This window comes from Paroedura picta, chromosome 4 (assembly GCF_049243985.1).
Source record: "Paroedura picta isolate Pp20150507F chromosome 4, Ppicta_v3.0, whole genome shotgun sequence".
Classification (NCBI taxonomy): Eukaryota; Metazoa; Chordata; class Lepidosauria; order Squamata; family Gekkonidae; genus Paroedura; species Paroedura picta.
In genome coordinates, this window is record NC_135372.1 from 101,713,700 (window position 1) to 101,737,103 (window position 23,404).

Consider the following 23,404-nt stretch of genomic DNA (forward strand, 5'->3'; position numbering starts at 1 on the left):
AAAACAGGCCCAAACACCAAACAGCAACACATCTGAGAAAAAAAAAGAACCATGTGAAGAGGTTAAAAAAATGAAAATGAAAAAGTAGAATGTAGGATTCAACAAATCACCCCCACCCTTCAAAAAAATAATCTGGCTATTTTCTCAGTGGAAAAATCAAACTATACATATTTAGTGTACAATAATGATAGTATTAATAGAACCTTCAGAATTAACATCACCTACAAAAGAACCTCTTCTATGAAGGTTAATAAACGCTAAGTATTAAACGGTAATGACTGGGGAAGGCACTGGCAAACCACCCCGTATTGAGTCTGCCATGAAAACACTAGAGGGCGTCACCTCAAGGGTCAGACATGACCCGGTGCTTGCACAGGGGATACTTTTACCTTTACCTTTATTGAAGGATGAGGCTTCTGAATCTCTCTTCTGGGAATCATATTTATAATTATTTCTTCCAACTGGTTCCCTCCCCTGCAAGCTAACTCACAGGCAACTGTGCACTTTCCTCTATCCCCCCTAAACAGCTGTAGAACAGAGTGCTATTCCTTCCAGTCTGGCTTCCACTTTCCAAAGACTTGTAGAACGTGCTGCTGGGCCTGCTCCTTTCGCTTCTGATATCTCCCTGGCTCTCTTGAGTCCCAAATATGTCAATGAGAAAGGGTACGGGGGGAGGGAAACTGTTATAAAGCTGCACAAATAACTCATTCAAACAGTACTCAATCCTGGTATTAGTTCTCAATTGCCAATAGTAGCCTTCAGAAACTGTATGGCACAATTTTATCTGAGGCTGTTTTCCAGGCTGACCCATTAAGTTTGAGCGAGAACCAGGAAGTGAATCAACATGGATTTTTAGTCAACGGGAAGAAATATAGGATGAGGATGGAAGGCAGAACTGGCTGGAAAATAGTGGGTTCATCCTGTTTATTTCCAGGGTAGTTTTGTTTTGATGGATTTTTTTCTCCTCAGCTCTTATGAAACTTCAGATGTACAGATTGCTGATCTCAGAACAGTTCCACAGTGATTACACACCATATATTAAGAATAATCAGAATCTTTTTATTTCATTCACACAAAAGACCTATTTTAAGCCCTTGTAAGTTATTACTTTCACATCCACATAACAGAGTGCAAATACAAGATGAAATGGTGTGAAACAGACCCTAAGAATCACAATGTAATTATCCATAGCTTTCCTAATTTTCTAGTGCTCCCGGCTCAATTTACACACTATTTATGTTAGGAATACTAGGGAAGAACTTTAAAAATATTTAAGCGGATTATTCAAGCACCAAAACATGACATTTGAACACCACTGAAGAACAAAATAGCAAAGGTGATATTAAAATACATGCATTCCCTCCTCCCAATGCAGGTTCTCTGTCTTAACAATTATTTAATCAACAAGCTTCTTTTGAGAAGGTTCAGCAAACAGAAAACTCAAACAAACAAAACAGAACTGAGGAATGTCTATTGCAGCATGTCCCCTGGTGGCTGTAAAGGGAAGAGACACAGCTAAATGGCACCCAGCAACAACAGCAACAAAAGTCCCCGGGGTTCTACAAGCAATCAAACTCCACTTGGGTATCATTCCCCCCCCCCCCCATCAAGTGTACTTCCACTGAAGGAAGAGAGAACCTACAGTGCATTCAGGAGGGGAAATTGCCCTCAAAGAACAAAGTGACGCTGGAGAGTATGTAAAGAAAGCTCTCTGTACAAACCAATCTGGTGAACAAGGAAAAAATAAATAAATCTAGGGAATTGAATATCTCAAATGCTGCAATTTGCATGTCTTGCATTGCAGCAACATGGCCCCACTAGATTCTAAGGAACAGCAATGGAAACATCTGTTTCAAGCACAAAAATACCCAACTAGCACCTTTATCAACTAGAACCTTTAACCAGCACCTTTATTAAGCAGAAATTAGTAAAATTATTTTTGCATAGTCAAGTTTTTTCCCTCAAAATACTGTTTTAAATTAGAATCTGCTAGGTTCCCAGGCAGCTCAAGATACCATAGAATGGGCTACATTTTGGAAAATAACCCGTACTGTTAATAGCAGCTATGTTTTTTTTTCTTCTGGAGAAGTTCTGGCATCAGAAGTAACCACTTTAGTAGGAGAAATAGAGGGAGAAAATGTGCAGAGGGGGAAGTCTAACTCTCCCCTTCCACCTACTTATGCTGCACTCTCCATCCCACCAAGATTTCATATAAATTTAATACAAGTCTAGTTGCAAAGCTACTTGAGCTTTTTTTTGAGAGTATAGAAGAAATATTTGTACCAAATTGAAGTGTTTTAAGCAACATTAATTATTTAAAGATGCATGGTAGCTCTAGATATTAAATCACTGCAAGCATTACAGCCAGAAAATATATGCTTGGCAGGAGTGAAATCTGGTTTACTGGCATCCTAGAGGATTGGAAAATAAAAAGCAGTGCAGTAGCTCACACTGCAGGCAATTAATACTGAAGGGCTGGCACCAAATACAGCCAATTACCTGTTGCTATCAGCTCACCACAGAACAGCTTCTGTAGGTTCTGGAAGACCAGCTTTATGAAGCATTGCCCTCCCCTCCTTTTAAAAGAACAGTTTAAGGGCCCTTCTTTTGTACACTTTGCAGTTCTGCCTGGTAAGCATTAAGGCTCTCAAGGCTGCAGTTACTGCAAGGTACAACGTAGCATAGAGCTTAAGGCCTCTGTTTCAGTCTGAAACAATTTGTTCTACTTTTAGGTTTTAGTATGTTTCATAACTGCTTGTAGTGCAGTGCTGCAGTGTCATTTCTTTAAATCTGTATGTAAGTCATCATCATTCCTAATAAATTCAGTTCCAAAACAGAGCGCAACATGGAGCACACAGCTTCTTTAAACATTTTCAGTCCCCGACAATACCCACAAGCCTTCCCACTTCCTTGTTCTTACAGCTCATGAACATTTGCATGAGGCTCTGGAGACTGGTCAATATCAGAATTTTGAATCAGCTGGAAAAGAAATTCCACTTGCTTTTCAAAACTTTCAACAGAGATCCTTTCATTCAACCCGTGGAACCTGATTTGAAAAACACACAGAGAAGAAGCTGTTTTAATTCCTATGCATTAGCCACCAATGTGAGCACAGCAGTACTGCAAGCTTCAGCATGCCTAGCTACCTGATCAGGACAGAAAGGCCAGCGTCAGCTACATTCAAGCACAGTGCACTTTATTAGTTTGCAGCATTTATATCCCTCTCTCTTCTGTCAAAGATTTCAAAGCCATAAGCACAAGGTCCACAGGAGCTGGGCTAAACAGGCACTAAACAGACGCAGACCTGCTGGGCTTCAGCACGTTTGCTGCAATCCATGCCCTCCAACCCCAGTCCCAGCACCAACTGCATGAAAACTGTTGCTGCTGCTGAAAATTTTGAGATGACTTGTGAAAAATCAGACGAGGAATTACATTTACTCTCCCTTTGCAATTCTAAAGAGCATGCCTAAATAAGTGAACCAAAAACAATGGGGATTAAAATACACTTAATTAAAATGACACAAAGCACCCAACATCTTCCTAATGACGTTTATTCCATTCCTCCATCAAAGGCAGACTTAAAAATAAACCTTTTTTCACTGGCCACATAAAGAAAGGAGGAAGTGGGCCAAGTGTGTTTCTCTGAGGAGAGCATTCTGAACACTAAGTGCTACTACAATTAGGGCCCCATCTCTGGTCGCCACTAACTTTCTTCTGGCATTATTTTCAGGAAGGGTGGGGCAGGAACTCCTAGATTCTAGGACCATCCATAAAATTATGATTTCCATACTTCTTTGGGAGAAGTCATGACAGAAGTCAGAGTCAAACAGGATTTAAATTGGTTGATATTTGAAGTGTAGATATGCCCTTAATACATTTATAATGTACATAATAAGCACTTTTATAATGTACATAAGCACATATAATCATAATGGAAGGGACCTCCTGGGTCATCTAGTTCAATCCCCTGCACTTTGTAGGACACTCACAACCCTATTGCTCATCCACTGTAAGTTAATAAAAAGGTAGTAACAATCATAACTATATAGTCAAATTCAAACTAAATGCATAAGGGAATTAACTAAATGATTAAGTTTGTTTCAAAAAGAGAAGAAAAAGATTATTTTCTTTGGGAACCTAAGCCATAATGGTGGCTGGACAACACTGTGTATCAGTCCAAGGATCATTACAGCATGGTGATATCCTAAACAGAATTATACCCTTCTATAAGACCAGGGAGTTCAATGGACTTAGGAGGGTGTAACTCTACTCAGGATTGCATTGCAAGAGTTTTAGTTCAAATCTAGAAGAGATGCTTCAACTCCAGTTTGCCTTTAAAAAAGACAAATACATGATCGTGCTCTTGTGGTGATAGTGGGGCAAAGTTTTGGACATAGTCCAACACTCTAGGCAAATAGAACTTTCACTCATGCCTTGTCCTGCTTTCCTAACAAATCCATCAGGTGTTTCCCCAGAAAGAGCAAACAGAATGTAGTACCTTGGCATATCATCAGGTTTAAAGACCACTGGATTAAAGCGGTAAATGGCGTTTGTGAGGTTGGTGAAGTGCCTGCTGTCGGTATTTCCAATACAAATGCCTAGAGAAGAATCAGCAGCAGAGAGATTAATACATAATATCCCAGCCAATCCTGTAGCTTGGCGCCAGGAACAATGTGCTTCATATCCTTGTGTGCTTGTTTAAACTTTCTTTTGCCTACTGAAAGGAAATTTATCATCTATAAAAACAATTGTGCCCATCTTCTTGTTTAAGAGGTGAAGTTTACCCAATAACTGGAATGTAACACTCTGCAAAATAGTAGTTTGAAAGAGGAACAGTCTAACATCACAGGGGAGAGTCTTCTGGAAGGCAAAAACAGCCTTTCCTCTAGCTCCACAAATTCCTAAAAGAGTACAGGTATGAACTGATATGTTCAACTCAAGTTTTATTCTTTCCTGTTGATGCTCTCGTTAGTTCTGCCACCATTAAAATGGTGAAAGTTCTTAGGTCAGAAAGATGGAAAAGAGGAGAGGAAAGGCAGTTGGTTCCTCATAAATGTCAGGTGTGCACAGGGGAGGGGGGAGGGGAACACAGTAAGCAGGGACTGATGAGTGGAAACAGAAGAGGAAAACAATGATCATATGATTGCCACTACCTGGAGCTACGCTGCCAACATCTGGGAAAACATCCAGAATGGTCTGACGGAAAACCCGTGGTCCAAAGGTCTGGTTGTCCCAGGGGCTAACTGGGAGTGGATCAAAGGCACTCACGGCTTCTATCTTCACTCTCTTATCATCAATTGTTTTGTCTACTATTTCCAGGACCTAAGAACACACCCAATAAAACAAATAAACGAAAGCAGCAAGGTAATTTCCATTATGGGTATTAGCAAATATTCCAGACTCTTCATCAATTGTACATGCAAATCGATTTCCAGTTACAGTTCTCCAAATAACGACACATAACCAAGCAGGTGTCCTTCAGGGGCCTCACTTTGGAAATCTGCCTTCCCATTGCACTGTGGCCTGGTAGAGTGACAGATCAAAGTTCTTTCCAGGCAATCAGTTCTGGGCCATTGCCTCAAAACCTCTCCCTTTAGACACCCTTCAAATATGGCCATGCTCACAATATGGTTCTACAAGCATGTCAGAACAGTCTCCAAATTTGGCCTCGCTGTCATAGCTTCTAGTAGTCAACCTGACAGCCGCATGGCAATAGCCAAAGCAACACAAGGGAGCCAGCAACCAGAGAGAGGAGGAGGAGGAATAGCTGGAGGAACTTTCAGGCAGAAAAATCTGACTCTTCTCTTCAACAGAAAATGGATGACCCAAAACAAGATAGAACAAGAATGGAGAGCATGTGCTACCAACTCTGAATTATATCTCTGTAGGTTAGGCTGTGTGGAAGAAATCTGCTTTTTGTACACTTCCACTCAGCCTAATGACAAATTGCCTAACTGGGGGTGGGGGGGGGGTGGAGAAAGAGGGAAGTGAGGGGCATGCTGCTTAAAGTTGCCACCTCTGGGGTGGGAAATACCTGGAGATTTAGGGGGAGGGGCCTGAGGTTGTCAGTGTTTGGGGAGGGTAAACAGATATAATGCCGGAGTCCCACTTCCAAAGCTGCCATTGCTGGAGATCAGTTGTAATCCCAGGAGATCTCCAGCAGTTGGCAACTTTATGCTTACCTATGTTTAACACCTAGAGCCTGCCAACCTTTGCTTTCCCCATGCTCCTCAACAGGATCACTACAGGCAAGAATGTTAGGCTTAGGATCTGGGCTTCTGGCCTGCAAACACATTGCCAATACCCTCATCCTCTACTTAGCATTCTGAAAGGAGCAAGGAGATAAGCTCCTCATCTCTACCTACCCAAACAGCTTGGGATTTCAGATCACAAGTACAGTGAAGTAAATGGAAACCCAACCATGGATGTGCCAATGAGAAATCCCCAGAGAGTCTCTCTCTCTCCTGCTGTCAAATCACAATGGAGTTATGGTAACCCCGTAGGGTTTACAAGGCAAGAGATGTTCAGAGCTGGTTTGCCATTGCCTGCCTCTGTTTACTGACCCTGGTATCCTTTGGTATCCATCCAAATACGGCCAACGCTGCTTAGCTTCTGAGGTGAGTCTCTATATTTTTCTTAGAGATTATGCAGGGACTATACTCAGCAGGAACCCAAGTTCCCTAGTTCCAATTGTCCAGTATAATCTTGCCCCTTCCTCCAGTATGTCCATTTCAGTCCCTGGCATGGCCTGTCATGCTTCAACCTTAGCATTCGTTACAATTCATCACATAGTCATAGTACCTCAGCAACAGTTTGTGCAGGATGGATTCGAAAATTCACAGTTGCATTTGCAGATGGTGGAATAACATTAGACTACAGAATAAAAAATACAAAGAAGTGTAAACATGCAGGATAGCATATACTCCAGGAGATGATACATCACAGTTCTGAAGATTATTGGTTAAGATAGTAGCTCCCAAACAAGGACTCACAAGTTACTAGTAATTTCTAAGGCCGTGCAGGATTCTTCTCCTAACCTGTGGCAACCTATTGAACAAAAACAACTTTGTGTCTTATTTAGATAGGAGGCGATCACAGACTGCCTTACCCTTCTCTTCTGAGGGGCCAAGATTCCTCTCTCTTCCCTGTTTATTATGCCAATAAAGATTTCTGAGTTCTCTTCCCTGTCTCATTATTCCAGCAGTGAATGCAACTTTGCTCTTTCCAGTCCAGCAAGGGAGAGATGGGACAAGTGCATTAGTTGCAGAGGTGAACCGACTGAGCTGGGTGAAGGCACAGCTCCCCAAAGTCTCAAGTTTCATTTGCACTCATCTATAAACCATGTCAAGATGCTGGACAGTGGAGAGCCCAAGGCACACACAACTGGCTTCCCTGTTCTTCTGGCACTGTGGCTTGTGCCCACCTTCCTAGTAATAAAACTGGGAGATGGCAGTTGCTCATGCCTTATTTCAGAATCAGACAATGTGAAATACAACTGGTTTCTTTCCTTTCTAGATGCAAAGGCAGCAGCATCTGTCCTTTGGAAACCTTGCCCAGGTGAGTGGGCAAAGACTTCCCCAAAGATGAAGTTTTCAATTAAAATCATGATGGACAAAGTGTGTTCTCTCCCAATATCTTTAGGACTAACAGTGATTCTTGCTGCAGGAGAATGGATTAGATATTGTCAGTTCTGATCATTTCAAATATAAAGCATTAACCCATTAAGCAGGCATTTTAATATGATATTTGTGTATTGATACCAATACACATTGTCACAGTGTTAAAGCAGCAAAAACCTATGGTTTCCACACAGGGAAAGGCTTATGCGGTTTCCCCATTGCTACTGTAACAGCGCAGTGGCAACAGGGCTTCCACATGACAGGTTCCCTGGTAGTTTACATGTCCCAGTTCCCCAGCAGCATCCCTCCTTTTTCTAGGCCATGGGGGCTTTTGCAATTAAAAAAAAATCAGCACTAGAATATTGTTATATCAATATAATATTGTAAACAATAGGCACAACAGGTTCTCTGAATTTCCAGCTTTCATTTTAAAAAATAGGTCTTCAGTGCTTTCAGTGGTGGAGATATGCCTTTCCCTTTATATCTCTGCAAAGGAAAAGGCTAAAAGCTTACTTTTAAAGAAAACAAAAGCTCAGAATTTCGAGAACCTGTTACATATCTTGTTACAATGATATATCAGCATAACACTATTCTTATGTTGATCTTCTTAAAAATAAAAAAACCTCCTCTGTGGCAGGAGGGAATGGCTGCTGTGGTTCAGGCTCTGATACCGCAAGCAGCCCCAGCTAGAAAAGCAGCTGGAAGAGCAGAAGACAGCATACTCCACCCACTGTTTGCACCTCAGTTCACACACATTATTCTACACACGTGTAATATTCTGAAATCCACTCCATCTCTTGGAAGAATACCTGAATATGGAGCAGCTCCAAACCAAGTTTTGTTTATGGCTCTCTCTCTCACCTTGTAGGATTGAGGCAAACAGCTGAGAAGGATGGGGAGAGGGAGGTCACTCTGTGGGGTTTTTTTCATGCTAATTGTTTCTGAATAAAACCATAGTGTTATGTGAAAAGTGCCTTCTTAGAGTCCTGTGTACATGTAGCTTCTCAATGCTGGCCTTCCCCAGACAGGCATAATTTGGGCTTTAAACATACTAGTAAAATTACAGAAATAACATGTCATTATCCTCGCCACCACTGGGTGTCACTATTTAACTAACACAACTCTGTGTCCCAGTCACGGCTAAGGTTTGGAATAAAAATGTTTTTGGTAATTCATTTTCAGAAAGCCTGTGAATTAATCAGACCAGCAGACAACTGTCATATGGAAGCCGTTTTGGCAAGTTCTGGGCTTCTGATTTTTAATTGTGTTACTAGAAAAATTTTTATGCTCCCCGCCTTCTACCATAATATGATCTTCCAGAATCTATCCATAAAAATATAAATGTGCAACACACACAAATTGGCAGGAAGACATTTCAATGTCTTTCCCTCAATGACCATTGTTCAAACGCTACATTTTTAGATATACACCTAAAGAATCTTAAGCGCAATTATGATAAACAGTTGTTTAAAAATGTGAACATCATACAGAAATTCTGACCGGGGGGCTGAGAAGAGTTGCAATGCCCTGTAGAGTACACTGGTTGATGCAAATTCAGGTATCTTGATGTTCAACTTTTATTTATTTATAATTTGATTTTTATTTTATAATGAATAAAATGACTATTCCTTCTAATTGCAGAAGAGATTAACCTTCTTTATAATCCTTTTCTAATCATGACAAAACTGAGATTATGTTTATAAATCAATTCCATTCCCTGGAGAGCATTATGTTCGTCAAATACCAACTTGCTGGTTATCTCTGGGCCAAAGACGTTCACCTGGTGCCAACCAGAGCCAGGGTCTTTTCAGCACTGGGTACAACCAGGTGGAAAGAGCTGCCAACCCAGGAGTGGGCGCTGGCGGAGCTGTCAAAGTCCCACAGGGCCTGTAAAACGGCACTCTTCCTGTGGTTGAGACCAGGGCTGTTCAAAGTTTCACGGACCTCCCTCCACTCCCCCCTCCTTGCCTCCCCCTATTTATTAGCTATGCCATCTCCAGTCTAGGTAAGCAGTTAAGAGAGAGAGAGAGTGTGTGTGTGTGCATGCGCGCGGGGGGATATCAGGCTTTTAACCATTTTAGTATTGTATTTTATTATAGTAATTTTATTGTGTTTATGTTCTTACTGCGGTGAACCACTGAGTCCATATGGGGAGGACTCATATGGACTTCTGTCCCAGCTTGGTGTAGTGCGCCAACTTCTAATCTGGCGAGCTGGGTTTGATTCCCCGCTCCTCCCCCACATTCATCCAGATGAGTGACCTTGGGCTCGCCACAGCACAGATAAAGTTGTTCTGACTGAGCAGTAATATCAGGGCTCTCTCAGCCCCACGTACCTCACAGGGTGCCTGTTGTGAGGAAAGGGAAGGCGGTTGTAAGCCACTTTGAGACTCCTTTGGATAGAGAAAAGCGGCATACGAGGACCAACTCTTCATCGTTATCAATTCTGAACCTTTGTCCAAGATAATCAGGTTGCTGGCAACCACAAGTCAATCATCAGGAGATCAAGAACTCCGTTTACATTCTATGCTTCAGGAAGCAGGACGGCAGTGAATGTGCTGAAAACAGCCTGGGGAGAGAATTTCTCTTATGAGGGCTATAAATTGCTTTGTATCAAGAGTGGTGATTGAGGATGCTGGCTTTGTCATTCTTAAACTAATTTAAAACTTCACAAGAATTCATGTGACAGTACCTTGACTCCTGCATGAAACATGGTGATGGCAGTGGTGGTCCGAACTATGGCGTTAGTGGCAGGTGTTTGCTCAAGAACCCTGCATAAAGATTTAGAAAGCATTTAAATACTTGGGAAAAAAACCAACATTCCAACAGATCAGAATTAAACAAAGGCCCATGCATTCCACAAATATTACATTTTATAAAATTAATAAATGGATACATTTCTTGTTAGTTATACAGTCTATACTTCTGAGGTGGTTGTGCTGGGACAGATACCAGCTTTCCCCCAACAATGAAACTACAGCATTTTGTACTTAGGGAAATACTATAGCCTCTACCCTCAACACCCTCTCAGCAGTATAATTATTTCTTACCTGCCAACAAGTGGTGCAAACAGCCACAGATTTGCCATGATGATATTGAGAGGGAAACTAAACTGAACAGCATGGAGAGAAAGCATAAATATGTCAGAAAACTTGGTTCCAGATATACATTTCAAGATTTTCTACACTGTAAAGTTTGCCATTCAAAAGAAGAATTGTTAAAAGAGATCACATAAGTGTCACTTCAAGGAAGTGTTACTTATATTGTACATGATCCTGACCAAGCTGTCCGTGTAGAGAAGGGAAGCAAATGGATAAGTGAGGTTGGCAGGAGGGAACTGCCAGCACAAGGAACAATGTACCGGAGAAAAAGTAATTCACCAGGGCTGTTAAATAATACAGGCTAAAATGCTGCTCATACTTTTCAGCACTTTCCTAGAGGTAAGCCCCATTGACTGAAGCAGAGCTTACTTCTGGGTATACCTGCACAGGATTGTTCTTCGAAACTGTTCAATACTGATAATTTCATACTTGGTCAACAGAGAATACAAGAGAAAACACTTACCTCAGGGGCCAGTTGTTCAAACATCATGATTTCAGGGCCCTTACCAAACATATTGGGCATGGGTTGCTGCTCCAATCTGTAACAAGAAAATACAATGGAGTGGAGGAGAGAATCAATAAATACTGCATCCCTTCAATTCAGCAGCCAGACACTAATACACAGCGGGGGGGGGGCAGAAAACAAGTTGACAGAAACATGCAAGATGCCCACGTGGCAAAGTGCACAAAGTGTCAGATTAGGATTTGGAAGCCCCAGGTTTGAATCCCTGCTCTGCTGCCACAGGATCTTGCTTGGTCACTTCAGGCCAACTGCACATTCTCAAGACTATTCGATCTCACAGGGTTGTTAGGAGGCCAACGCTGAAGGAGGGGAGCAAGCAATGTGCCATCTTGAGCTCCTTTGCGGAAAGGCAGGGTAAATATATATATATATATATATACTAAATAAATCAGTAAATACTAAATAAAAGTTGCCATCGCACGATCAAAACCATCTACATCATGCAAGGACAAAGAAGTGTGCAAAGTAGGGAGATTTAACTTAGTTATTACCTGCACAGTGGCTGCTCTATGGTAGCAAAAAACTGCACATTTCTTGGGGCGAATTACTTGTCCCCTGCAGAACAATTTTGCAGTGAATGGGAACAAGAGAGAGCTGTTCTGACAAAGGCATGCCATAACTGCTGACCTGGTCAATGTTTAAAGAGAACTGTACAACATCTATGAATTTATTTAACTATTAACAAGCACACATTTAGCTGGTGACATACAGAAACTGAAGGTAACATGATCTAGGACTCATGGGACTATAATTTAGTTATGCAGAAGAGACGTGTTCAAATTCTGTGCCATTCTCGCGCTTCTTAGTTAGGGTTGCCAGGTCCTCCCTGGCCACGTTGGGGATTAGGGTTGCCAAATCCAGGTTGGGGAGCTCCTGGGATTTTGGGGGTATGGGGCCTGGGACCTCAGTGGAGTACAATGCCACAGAGTCTACCCTCCAAAACATCAATTTTCTCTAGGGGAGCTGATCTCTAGTCTGGAGGTTAGCTGTAATTCCAGGGGATCTCCAGGTCCAACCTGGAGGCTGGCACTCCTACTTCTGGTATATCTGTTGTTAATCAAGCTTTTCTCTAACACTTCCAGGTTGCCCTCTTAATGTCTCCTTTCCCTTGAGACACTTCAATTTCTCTAATATTTTCACTCTTTGTCTTGGTGCTCCCGCAGTATTTAAATATGTTAAATTGTACATACTTTTCCCCCAGTGTTAACATTTAGACATGCAGAGAGAAAAATGTCAATACATGTAATAAAAATAAAAGATGTGTGAAATGCCTAGACAAAACAGCATTTAGTGAGTCTCTAGGTCCTTAGCAGGATGCCAAGGAACAGAGGTGACCACATTTGTCCAAAGCAAAATCCCAAACCGAAAGCCATGTGCTATCTGTTTACTGAGACCGACCAAAGTAACACAACACAGTGAGTTCTCCAGAACTCTTCATCAGGCAGGAGTCAGACATAAGGGAAGGGAGGGGGATTTTCCAGGCCATGATATTAAGGCCCCTTGTTTGCATCTGGCACAGAATGCTCTCCCTACTTCAATGAACACAGAAAGAGCTAGTATCACGCTGCAGCCTTAGCTTTCAGGAAACTGCTTACCTGGATAATGCTTCAGAGAGAATACCAATACTCGTCCTCTTAGGTGGTGCAGAAGAATGGCCTGGCACCATTGTCACACTGAGATCTGCTGTAATGGCACCCTTTTCTGTGACAGCTATTCTGATGAATTTAAAAAAAAAGCAAAACAACTCCAGCAATGAGATTCCAGGTGCAACTAAGTAGAATTTTCCACTATTCTAGTTAGACAAATATGATTGTTCTGGCTGATTCTTTTTTTAAAGGCAAAACAACATGCTACAAGTCAGCAATTAAGCTGTAGAAGCTAGGCCTAACAACAGGCTGTACTTATGGTGCTGGGGCTGAATTTGCAAGCCTGTTGTGTTATGCAGTGCAGCACAACGCTGTGCTAATGCATCTCCAGCTTTCCCAGTCCCAGAAAACCAATGCAATTCCTGAGGTGTAATGACTACACACAGACCAGCTACCTGAAGGGATAAGGCTATGCCTTGCATGACTGTGGTGGTAAAGCCAAACCAGGTTTGTAAGGGGCTGCTGAAATGATCTGGCCAGGCATTCATAACCCTAAGGTTAATAAGGTTACTTCCCGGAAGGAAATAAGCTACAGCACACATTTTAAAACTCCAAAGAAGGTGATAATTATTGCTAATTGAAAACTTTTGCCTTCTTTGATGCCAAACCTGATGCCTACTATGCCCAAAGGAGCCACACACATGCCTTATGGAGATGTACTTGCCAGCTAGCTTGTTTACAACACCTGGCTCTCTGACAACCAGCCATTTGACTATCAACTGCCAGCAAGCAAAGCCCTTTGGGAAGAAAAGGGGAGCAGTAGGGGAAAGAATAAGTCCACTCTTGGCTCCTTGTGGACTTGGCCATGCCTCAATGGGGCTTCTGGGTAGAGTGAGGGAATAGGCTGAGAAGGATGTATCAGGTCTTACTCCTAGCATAGAAAATACCAGAATCATAGGATGTAGAACCCTGTTCCAGGTAATGCATTTTTTGTCAGTTTTGAGGAAACCTGTTTGGCTGACTAGACCCACAGAGAGGCTCTTATAGCAGCAGAAGTTACAGGCAACATTAATAAGGGCAAATATTCATCCCATACTTACATAGCTGTTGGCTTCTTTAATCCAGAGATGACCCCATCTAAAATGAACATTCCCTCATCAAGCAAGAAAGAAAGTTTCACGCCTCGAGACTCCAGCTCAGCTGCAATCTTCACTGCTCCTTTTTCACCACCCACCTGCCAAATCCATAACAATATTATCTTAGCAAATCAAGCCATTTGCTGACTATGCTGCCTCAGGCAGCCACAATGGGCAATTAGTGGAGGACCTACATAGGTCAAGAGTCATGGAATTATTTGCTCCATCCCAAAACACTGAAGTTTGCAGCTCAACAAGCTTTGCATAATTTCATTTGTAACAACATTATTTTTGGAATCCAGTTATAATCCTGCACAGGTAACAGCTACTATACTAGTATATATTCACTGCAATAGCTGGTCTTGTTCCAGCAGCATAAGGAAATGTAACTCAGTGAGTGTACTGCTCTCTCTAATGATGAATTCATAAACTCATTGTTCATTATACCTCTTCCCTAATGAAGTCTTTGCTACATTCACGTGTAAGGCTTAGCCCTAGAAGGTCTGTTGAGCCAGGGGGTGGAGGGAATTTTTCACTGTCAGGGGCTTTGCAACTGGGGAATGTTAATGATTGTTTTATAGGGTTTTTATTGTTGAGAGCTGTTAACCACCACAAGCTACTGAGGAGTGGCAGTATAGAAATCTAAATCTAAATAAAAAAGGACCAATATGTTCACTGCAGCAGGACAAACAGTTGCTCAGCAAAACCCAAATTTCCACATTGCTGAGAGGCAAGCAGCAAATAAGCATCTAGTTCTGCTTATGGAAGATACTTTAGGACAGCAGAAAACAATGAAGCATCTTCAAGCAAAAGAGTAGCAAGCTGACCTACTTGTTCACTAATAATGCAGGCCATCAGATTCCATGTTGGAGTTTATTGTTTTGGCCTCTGGTGAAAAATAAATCTAAATACATAGAGATACAATGACAAAGACATAACAGAATACCTCTTCATCATGCCCAAGGCCAATATAGAAAGACCTGCGAGGCCTATAATTTCGTCTCAGTAAGAACTCTAGAGCGTGCAGAATCCCCTGAGGAACAAAAACAAAATGTTCAATGTCAGAACCATTTTGCAACATGGCTATGGAACATCCCTCATACTGGGAGCAACAAGCTAAGTGGAAAGGAAGAGGGGCTATGGCTCAGTGGTAGAACATTTCCTTGACATGTAGACGGTCCAGGGCTCAGTCCCCAGCATCTCCTGTTAAAATGATCAGGTAGCAGGTGATATGATAGACCTCTGCCTGAGACTCTGGGGAGCTGCTGCCAGTCAGAGTAGACAATATTGACCTTGATGGACCAGTGGTCTGACTCAATATAAGGCAGCTTCATGTGTTCATGTGTCTAAAGCACAGTTCATACACACAGAGTTCAATACACTTCAAATGACTGCATAAGGACTAATTTCTGTGAGATGTGCAAAGGCATGCTTAATGACTAGTATGTAAGGAAGAGACTGGTAACCTGAGTGGGTGTTGAGCAGGCATGGTAATTAAAAGAGCTTCAGCCACAATATGTTCTGCAAGAAATCAGTAAAAGTGCAGCAAAATACAGCCAGCAAAATTTTAAAAAGTAGTTTCTGAAATTACTGTATGCTCCTATTTACCTTTGATCTATTTTCATTCTTAAGTACACAAAGCAGCTGGTAGACCATTATTCTTGTGGCACATCTAACTTTGTTGTTAACTCCCAAACACCTCCCAAACTAGGGTCAGTTATGTACAACAGGAAAACTCACAAAAAGTGTAAACTTGACTTGCTACAATTCTATCCTGTAAGCTGGTTCCAGGGACGCTGTTTGTGGCATGCATACATGTTACCATGTGTTCTGTCTCCTCCCAAGCTGTCTTACACCAATGGCTGAATGAAAACCTGTGAACTATGATTCCCATGAGGTTTTGCCAGCAGCATGTGTCGGTCAGGTGGCATTGCTGCTGACCACAGCATACCAATGAGCTCTGAGTACAATGAATGAAGCACTCACTTGAGGAAGTCCCTCTCAAATGCATAATCCTTTACTTCTATATATTATGGTATGCAAACCTCCCCAAAACACATGTTTTAAAAAGGGACATTTTAAAAATAGGCAATTTAACAGCATCTGACTCTGCTGAAAAACAATGAATGCATAATTGCCCTAGGAATGATGTCAAAACATACCATAACGGAATTTTTGTTATCCAGCGTCCCTCGTCCGTAGATAAACCCATCACGTTCCTCAGCAGAGAAAGGGTCATCAACATCCCATCCTGTGGGGGAGGCTGGAACTACATCTATATGTGCAATCAGCATGTAGGGTTGAAGCTGAGGGTCAGAGCCCTGGATAGTGAATAGGTGGCTATATTCTCCAATAACTTCATGTTGAATGAATGGGGCAGAGAACACTGCAGGGAAGACTTCAAGAAGGAAAAACGGGGTAAAGGTGGGAAAGAAATTAGATGTTTACTACTGACTTGGAAGTGCTGGAATCAGTGGAAACACCATGGAAAATACAGTAAAGCTTAGTATATTTCAGAGAATTGTGATGAATTAGAAGGATGAGGAAATGAATAACCTACAGGTCTCTCAAAGTGATAATACATTCATTCCCCCCCCCCCAAAAAAAAACATATTTGGAAGATATTCTGAAGCATAAAATCCCCTGCACTCACAGAGATGCTGTCTTTTCTCTTGATATGTATATAAAAACTAGAAAAGTCAATAGATGTTTATTGTATAACATTACAAGTGCATCTCACTTTGTTAAAAAATTCTTAGCAATATTACCTATCTGACAATTATTGAACAGACAATAAAAATAACAAGATTTAAAATAGTTAGGACCAAACCAATACTAAACGAAGAGCCTTTTCTGAACAACAACTGAAAATCACATGTAGCAGTTCATGCATTTATAGACAACTTTGTCCTAGTTTGGATGAAACAATCAAACCATTTGCTATTTGGCCTGAGTCATGAGCTCACATGCTTTGGGCTCACATCTTCCTCACTCTCCCTTGTCCCCTTTACTAGCCCAGACAAACCACATTTTGCCACTGCATTCCAACTGGTAAAATATGATTCCAGTTGGCCATTCTGAAACAAAATTGGAAGCCAGGGTTTGGATTCTGTCTGTAGTAGAAAGTCAGAGAGAGAAACAGAGGATGAGAAAGGAGGAAGAAGGAGGGCATACGTGCATCTGTGTCACATTCCCAATCCTCCAAACCATGAAAGCTCATCACTCCTTAGTGTACCCATACAGAGTAGGCCAATATTGAAAATGGGGTTGAGAGGGAAAGAAAATAGCTCTCCTGTGATCACCTTGCAAGTTCTCAGATGAAATGAAATCTGAATCCAAGGTTTACCCTGTTTGGCACTACTACATCATATGCCCATAACTGTTCAACGTGTTACGTTGGATCCAAGACTCAAGTGCTGAAGCATCAATAGTGACCCAACAGAAACTCTTGCAATGCAGACAGATCTGCGAACCAGTCTGAGACTAAAAGCTTTTGGGGTGTTTTATAAGCTTAATCACATAGTGATTAATTTTATGTCAGAGGTCTTCTTTTCTAGCATTCCAGGCCTGCTTCAGTTACTTAAGCTCTGCTCTCTTCTACATTTGTGTGTGTAGTGTTTCGGTTCCAGAGCCCAAACTCTATATTTTATCAAATTTCAGTGTAGAAAATTCCCACCTCCTTGTTAAAAGCAACAATGCATATTAAAGTACCTTTACGGATATAAGGCCCAAACTCTGCCAGGGCTGTTGTATTCTGGTCATCTGGCGCGAAAGAAACTGTTTGCAGCCTGATGGCACCTTACAATATACAAGAAGACATTTTACCATGTTTGCCAGAGCAATGAGCGGAAAACACAGAACCTACAGAAGCTAATACTGTCTAAAGGAAGTTCCTGCCAATATAGACATTGTAAAAATGGAAGAATGGTTGAAAAATTAGCGCACAAATTTTATATTGAGAATCCAATGACATTAGAATAGAATCCACTGAGAAACAAACTCTCCCCGTTATTTGCTGGCTGGTTGCTATAAGCATGTTTCCTGGCCCGATTACATCATCAGAGCCAGACTCCTAGAAAATATTTAAATCATTGAAGCCGTGGTTCCCAACCTGTGGACTATGCTCATATATGGTGATATCATCCCCCCTCCCAAAATGGCCAAATGCTGGGCCTTGGATGGGCATGTACATAGCTATGCTTCCTAACTATATTCCGCACAATTGTATTACTTCTGGGTAGGGTTGTGCGCAGCGGCATCCAAATAGGCATGGCGCTGGCGGCTTGGAACACCCGATTTGGACACCGCCACGCACAACCCTGGGTTTCTCACAGCCTGAAGAATGTTTCAGGGGTTTCTCAATAGTAAACAAGTTGAGAAAGGCTGCTCTAAACACTATGCCATACTGGCTCTCCAGTGAAAAATAAATGGTCACTGTCACTCCCAGAGTTACACATGAATAAATACATGAAGATCCTTCCACTGTATCAACACCCTGATTTTACATGGCAACTAGGGTAACTGACCACAGCTTGAAGCTGGGAGGGAGAAGCCATGCTGATGAGGAGTGGTTTAAATGCTTACTATCTCTCTCCCCATCCCTCCAGGTAGCTATAAGAAGAATTCAGTCAGGCAAATCTCTCCTTTTGCATTTCCTTTAACTGCCACTCAACATTCTGTGCCTCCTGAAGCATACTCTTACATAAAAGCTCACTGTGACTTTGGGGCAGTCACATACCTAAACTACTTCAGAGGGCTGTTGTAAGGATAAAACGGGAGAAGGATTGGTCCCCATTGGGGAGAAAGTAAATGAAATCAATACACAGTAATAAATAACTAGAATTGAAGATGTGGGAGCAGATAAACATAGGTTGGCTGGGAAGGAGGGAGAGAAGCAGAGGAAAGAGAGTATATGGGGCAAATATAAATTGTGTAGAGAGGGAAATAAGGGGGAAAGTGAGATGCCCCTGTAAGAACCTGCAGGCTTATTTACCATTAAACTAGGTACAACCAGGCTGGTACCATGCAACTGTACCAGACTTTGCACAAAATCAGGCTGGTAGGGAGAAGGCAAGAAGGAAAGATGAAGACACTCAGATAAAGAGACACAGAGAGATAAAGTCAGATAGTCTGGTGAGCTGGAAGGTGAGAAGGAAGCAGGGGAAAAGGAGCAACTTTGAGGGAAATACGGAAATAGTTGGGGGGAAAAGAGGAAATAGTTGGGGAAAGGAAAATAAGATATCCTTATTGGTTCCTACAAAGAGCCTTGTGCTCTGCCATCGCCAAGTGGCTAGTGATCTCTGGCCCAAATGAAGCCCGTCTGACCTTAACCAGGACCAGATACTTCCCTGTCCTGGCCTCTAACTGGTGGAATGAGCTCCCAGAGGAGATCAGGGCCCTGATGGAATTAAAGCAAAAGGGAGCTCCTCCGCCAGACATTTGGCTCAGGTCATCCGGAATCAGCAATACATACTGGGCCCCTGAACCTCACTCCCTGGAATAGTAATCAAACAGGTCCATGGAGTAGATTCAGATACATGGAATCCATGTATCTGAATCTACTCCATGGACCTGTTTGATTACTATTCTGTTAAACTGTTATCTTCTGTTACTACTGTTATTGTTACCATTATTATTTTATAGTCTAGTTTACTGACAAAACTGAGTTCAATGTATAAATATTTACGTTCCATGTAAACCGCCCTGAGCCTCAAGTGAGGGTGGTATATAAATGTAACAAAACAAACAAACAAACAAATAAAACTATCTTCTAGCCCCAGTTTTCTTTTAAAAACCAACTAAGATTCTAGTTCTTTTTGTTTAAGATATATTTTTCCTTTTGCATCTTAGCAAGAAAGGTTGTTAAAATGAAAAACAGAAATTTAGAGGAACTAATTTGCAATAACTATATTGATATGTAAATTGCTGATCTTAAATGTTGGGACATTTCACATGAGATAAATATATTTTGTATAATAACAAACGTGTGTTTGCATCCTGTGAGAACACTGGCTCACAACTCCCTTCAATATTTATTGTCTCAATGCACTGATTTACTAAAAAGACTTTGTATCAATCAACAGGCCTTGCCTTGAGCAAAGGATTGGACTAGATGGGGCTGCATGGCCCCTTCCAACTTTAGGATTCTATGATTCTATACAAGGCTGCATATTTTATCAATACACTTGTAAAGATCAGTTTAAAATCTTTAAAGATGTTTTAATCATAGCTGGTGAAAGGGAAGGTAGACTTTAGGTTTATAGACACTATTTTGGACCTACTAGTCACAATATGGTAGCTTGGTGTGTGGGGTGAGTCACAAAATGGCAACCGGTGCCAAGAGAAGGTCTGTAGTGCTCAGGTGGGGAAACTTTTCAGATTCTGTATTTCCAAAGCTCACCTGCATAACTCACTCTGTGAGGGAAAATATACAGTTCTATTTTCTAGGGTTGCCTAATCAAAGCCTTCAATCAAAGCCTTCAATCCATAGGATCATTGGGGCAATATAGTACACCAGCATCACTCAGGTGTGCTGATGTCACTTCTGTCAAAAACTGGTTGTGATGTCATAATTGGGGGAGGCTCTAGTATTCACAAAAACTCTGGTTAAACCACAGAGTTCTTGGCAAATTCTAGTGTGCCCCTATCATGACATCACTTCAAGTTTGTATTAGGATTGCCAGCTCTGGGTTGGGAAATACCTGGAGACTCTGGGGATGGAATCGGGAGTGGGTGGGATTTGGGGTGGGACAAGACCTCAGTGGATATCATGCAATGGTGTCCACCCTCCAAAGCAGCCATTTTCTCCAGGGGAACTGATCTGTAAAACCAGGGAATCCCCAGATCCCACCTGGGGACTGGCATCCTTAGTTTGTGTGCTGGAATCCCATCCCCCCACACACACTTTCCTCCTGCCAGTGGTTCTGATACCAGCAGGCAATGACTGGGCTTGCAGGGAAACCTGGCAACTCTAATTATTGTTTGTTTGTCTGATGCACAGGGAAAATAGCATGTTCTTTTCCTGTCCAGAGCAAAGGTGCATGCATGCACAGATGAAAGAGGAGGAGGAAGAGAGGTAGATGGGAATGGTGCTATTGTTTCCCCATTTAGAGCCACGCTACCTGTAAATTCAGGAGAATCCATGTAAATTCTATTTACATAACCTGTAAAATGGAGATCCCCAACCTGTGGGCCGCAGACCACATGTGGTCCTTTGACTAATTGGAGGTGGGCCGCGAAGGACGCCCCCCCCCCCGGCCCTTTACAACACACTTCAGATGTCATTGTCTCCCATCACTCTCAGATGGGACTATCTCGTTGCAGAGAAACAAGCTCAGGGTTCCCATTGATTTGTCATTGTCATGAGTTAAAATTTCCATTAAAATAAAATGTTCCTTATGTTAATTGTTCTGGCGTGTCTGTATCTTATTTTGAAGGGATGTTTAAACATTAACATAGCGATCAGAGAGCGTTAGGGCAGTGGTTGAGAGTAGAGGAGTAAACTACCCCCCCACACCGGGCCTCAGTAAAATTGTCAAGCCTTGAGTGGTCCCTGGTGATAAAAAGGTTGGGAACCACTGCTGTAAAAGACACAATCTGCAAGTAACAAAATATTTAAAAGACAGACCCTAACCTATTTTTAGGGCAGCCACCCCTCCAGGTGGTACCTGGCAGGCTCCTGGAATTCAACTGATTTCCAGAGGGTAGCTTTGGAGGATAGACTATGGCATTATACCCCAATGAAATCGCCCCCAAACTCCACCATCTCCAGGTCTCCCCCCAATCTGGAGGATTTTCCCAACTCAGAGCTGGCAAACCCGTTTTACAGGGGGAAAATGAGACTAGCCCAAATTCAGAGAATAAATCCAAACCAATGAGCACAACACTTCCGAGGCAAGAGAAACAACTACTGGGCTCTGATTTAATTCGCATTCAGTTATGGCAACTGAATGAAAACGATGTGGGGGCACTTTTAAAGCTTATTATTATTACCAACATCTTTGGATTCCTGCACTAGTGACCAAGCTTTGCGAAGTTGGCCACCCTCCTTCTTCACACGAGTTTTCGTTTTCGACCATGCGCGTTCTCACGTAGGAAGACAACGAATGGCGAGGCGACCCGTGCACAAGTGGCCGGAGGCTGTGGCGCCGGTTTCAGCCGGACGGCGGCGTTGAGGGGATGCGCCTTCCCCACCCCCTCCGGTTACCTTTCAGTGCTTCTTTCAGGTCCCGTCGCTCCTGGGGGCTAAACGCAGCCTCGACGCGCCGCTCCCCTCTCTGTGCCCGTATCCCCGGCGGCGGCACGGCGGGCTTCATGGAATAAGTTCGAGCCAGCAGCACGATCAAGAGGACGGCTGTCACCGCGCACAGACCCAGGAGAGCCACGCAAAACGGCCTTCGCAGCCGGGGGCTGAGCGCCGCCATTTTACTGCGCTCTGCTGCTGACTTCGCACTCTGACCGCCGCCGCTGGAGGCTTTGCCAGCCGCGTTCCTCTTTTTGCAAATCATTAAAGGAGCTGAGAGTCGAGCGGGTAGCCGTGTTGGTCTGAAGCAGCAGAACAAAGTTCGAGTCCAGTCTCACTGGACGCAAACTTTGGTATAGCAACTGGTTGTTCGCCACAGGGATACGCAAGGCTTGACTTCCGCTTTAAATGGAGCCGGCTGCTTAGCACGGCAGCGGCCGTGGAATCCTGGGTACGGGTTACTTGGAAGTAAGTTGCATTGAATAAAATGGGACTTACTGCCAAGTAAATATGGATAATATCGGGCTACAGGCGTGCGTCTTACGAAGGCCCAATAGAAACTGTTACGACATTTAACGGACAAAGCAATTTCCTGAATATTACAGAATTCCTTTCCTAGATTTAGGATGACTTCTCCATATATTAATAACAATCCGCCGTTTTTCACGTTCTCTCCGGATTACATCTCCAGTTTTTCCACGAGTTGATCTATTGTGCCCCTTTCCCTCTCTGCAATAGAAGCAGAATGGTTGTGTTGTGCACTGTCGTTGTATTACTGTTCCAGTTGATTCTTGTTATTAGGCTTGCCAGCTCTGGGTTGGGAAAGTCCTAGAGATTTGGGGCAGGAAGGATTTTGGAGGAACTGATCTTAAGTACAGAACTCCAGGCCACACTTGGAGGTTGACAGTAGTGACCCTGTTCATTGTAGTGGTCTTGGTCTATTACTTCTGAGCAGTATAGTTATAGCTGCTGCAGTTGCCTTAAAATTTGTTTGAATTACAATGCCAGTAATAAAACAAATTTAGAGTCCAGTGGCACCTTTAAGACCAACAAAGTTTTATTCACGGTATGAGCTTTTGTGTGCACACACACACTTCCCCGGGTACAATATGATGAATTGGAAGTAAACAGTTCATCACTTATAAGCAAATGTGAGGGTAAATTAATCAAATTGCTGTTTTCCCCCATTTATCTCTGG

General features: G+C 42.5%; 1 protein-coding gene across 1 annotated transcript; it reads right to left on the minus strand.

Annotated features, from left to right (window-relative positions):
- Positions 1-1,038: 1,038 nt before the first annotated feature.
- Positions 1,039-22,758, minus strand: PM20D1 (peptidase M20 domain containing 1). The gene is made up of 13 exons (XM_077334764.1): positions 22,171-22,758; positions 17,676-17,762; positions 16,127-16,362; positions 14,911-14,997; positions 13,929-14,062; positions 12,838-12,957; positions 11,183-11,258; positions 10,669-10,730; positions 10,311-10,389; positions 6,802-6,873; positions 5,154-5,322; positions 4,499-4,598; positions 1,039-3,046 (listed from the first exon to the last, which is right to left on the minus strand). The coding sequence occupies exons 1-13, from the start codon at positions 22,469-22,471 to the stop codon at positions 2,917-2,919; spliced, it is 1,653 nt and encodes a 550-aa protein (XP_077190879.1). The 5' UTR covers positions 22,472-22,758; the 3' UTR covers positions 1,039-2,916.
- Between the last annotated feature and the right edge of the window lie 646 nt (positions 22,759-23,404).

Coding starts and splice junctions, on each gene's coding strand:
- PM20D1 (XM_077334764.1), bottom strand. CDS start 22,471: ATGATTTGCAAAAAGAGGAACGCGGCTGGCAAAGCCTCCAGCGGCGGC. Junction 14,063..14,910: donor GCCTTGGGCATGATGAAGAG/GTATTCTGTTAT, acceptor TGGATTTGGCAG/GTGGGTGGTGAAAAAGGAGC. Junction 11,259..12,837: donor CTCTCTGAAGCATTATCCAG/GTAAGCAGTTTC, acceptor TTCTTGTTACAG/ATTGGAGCAGCAACCCATGC.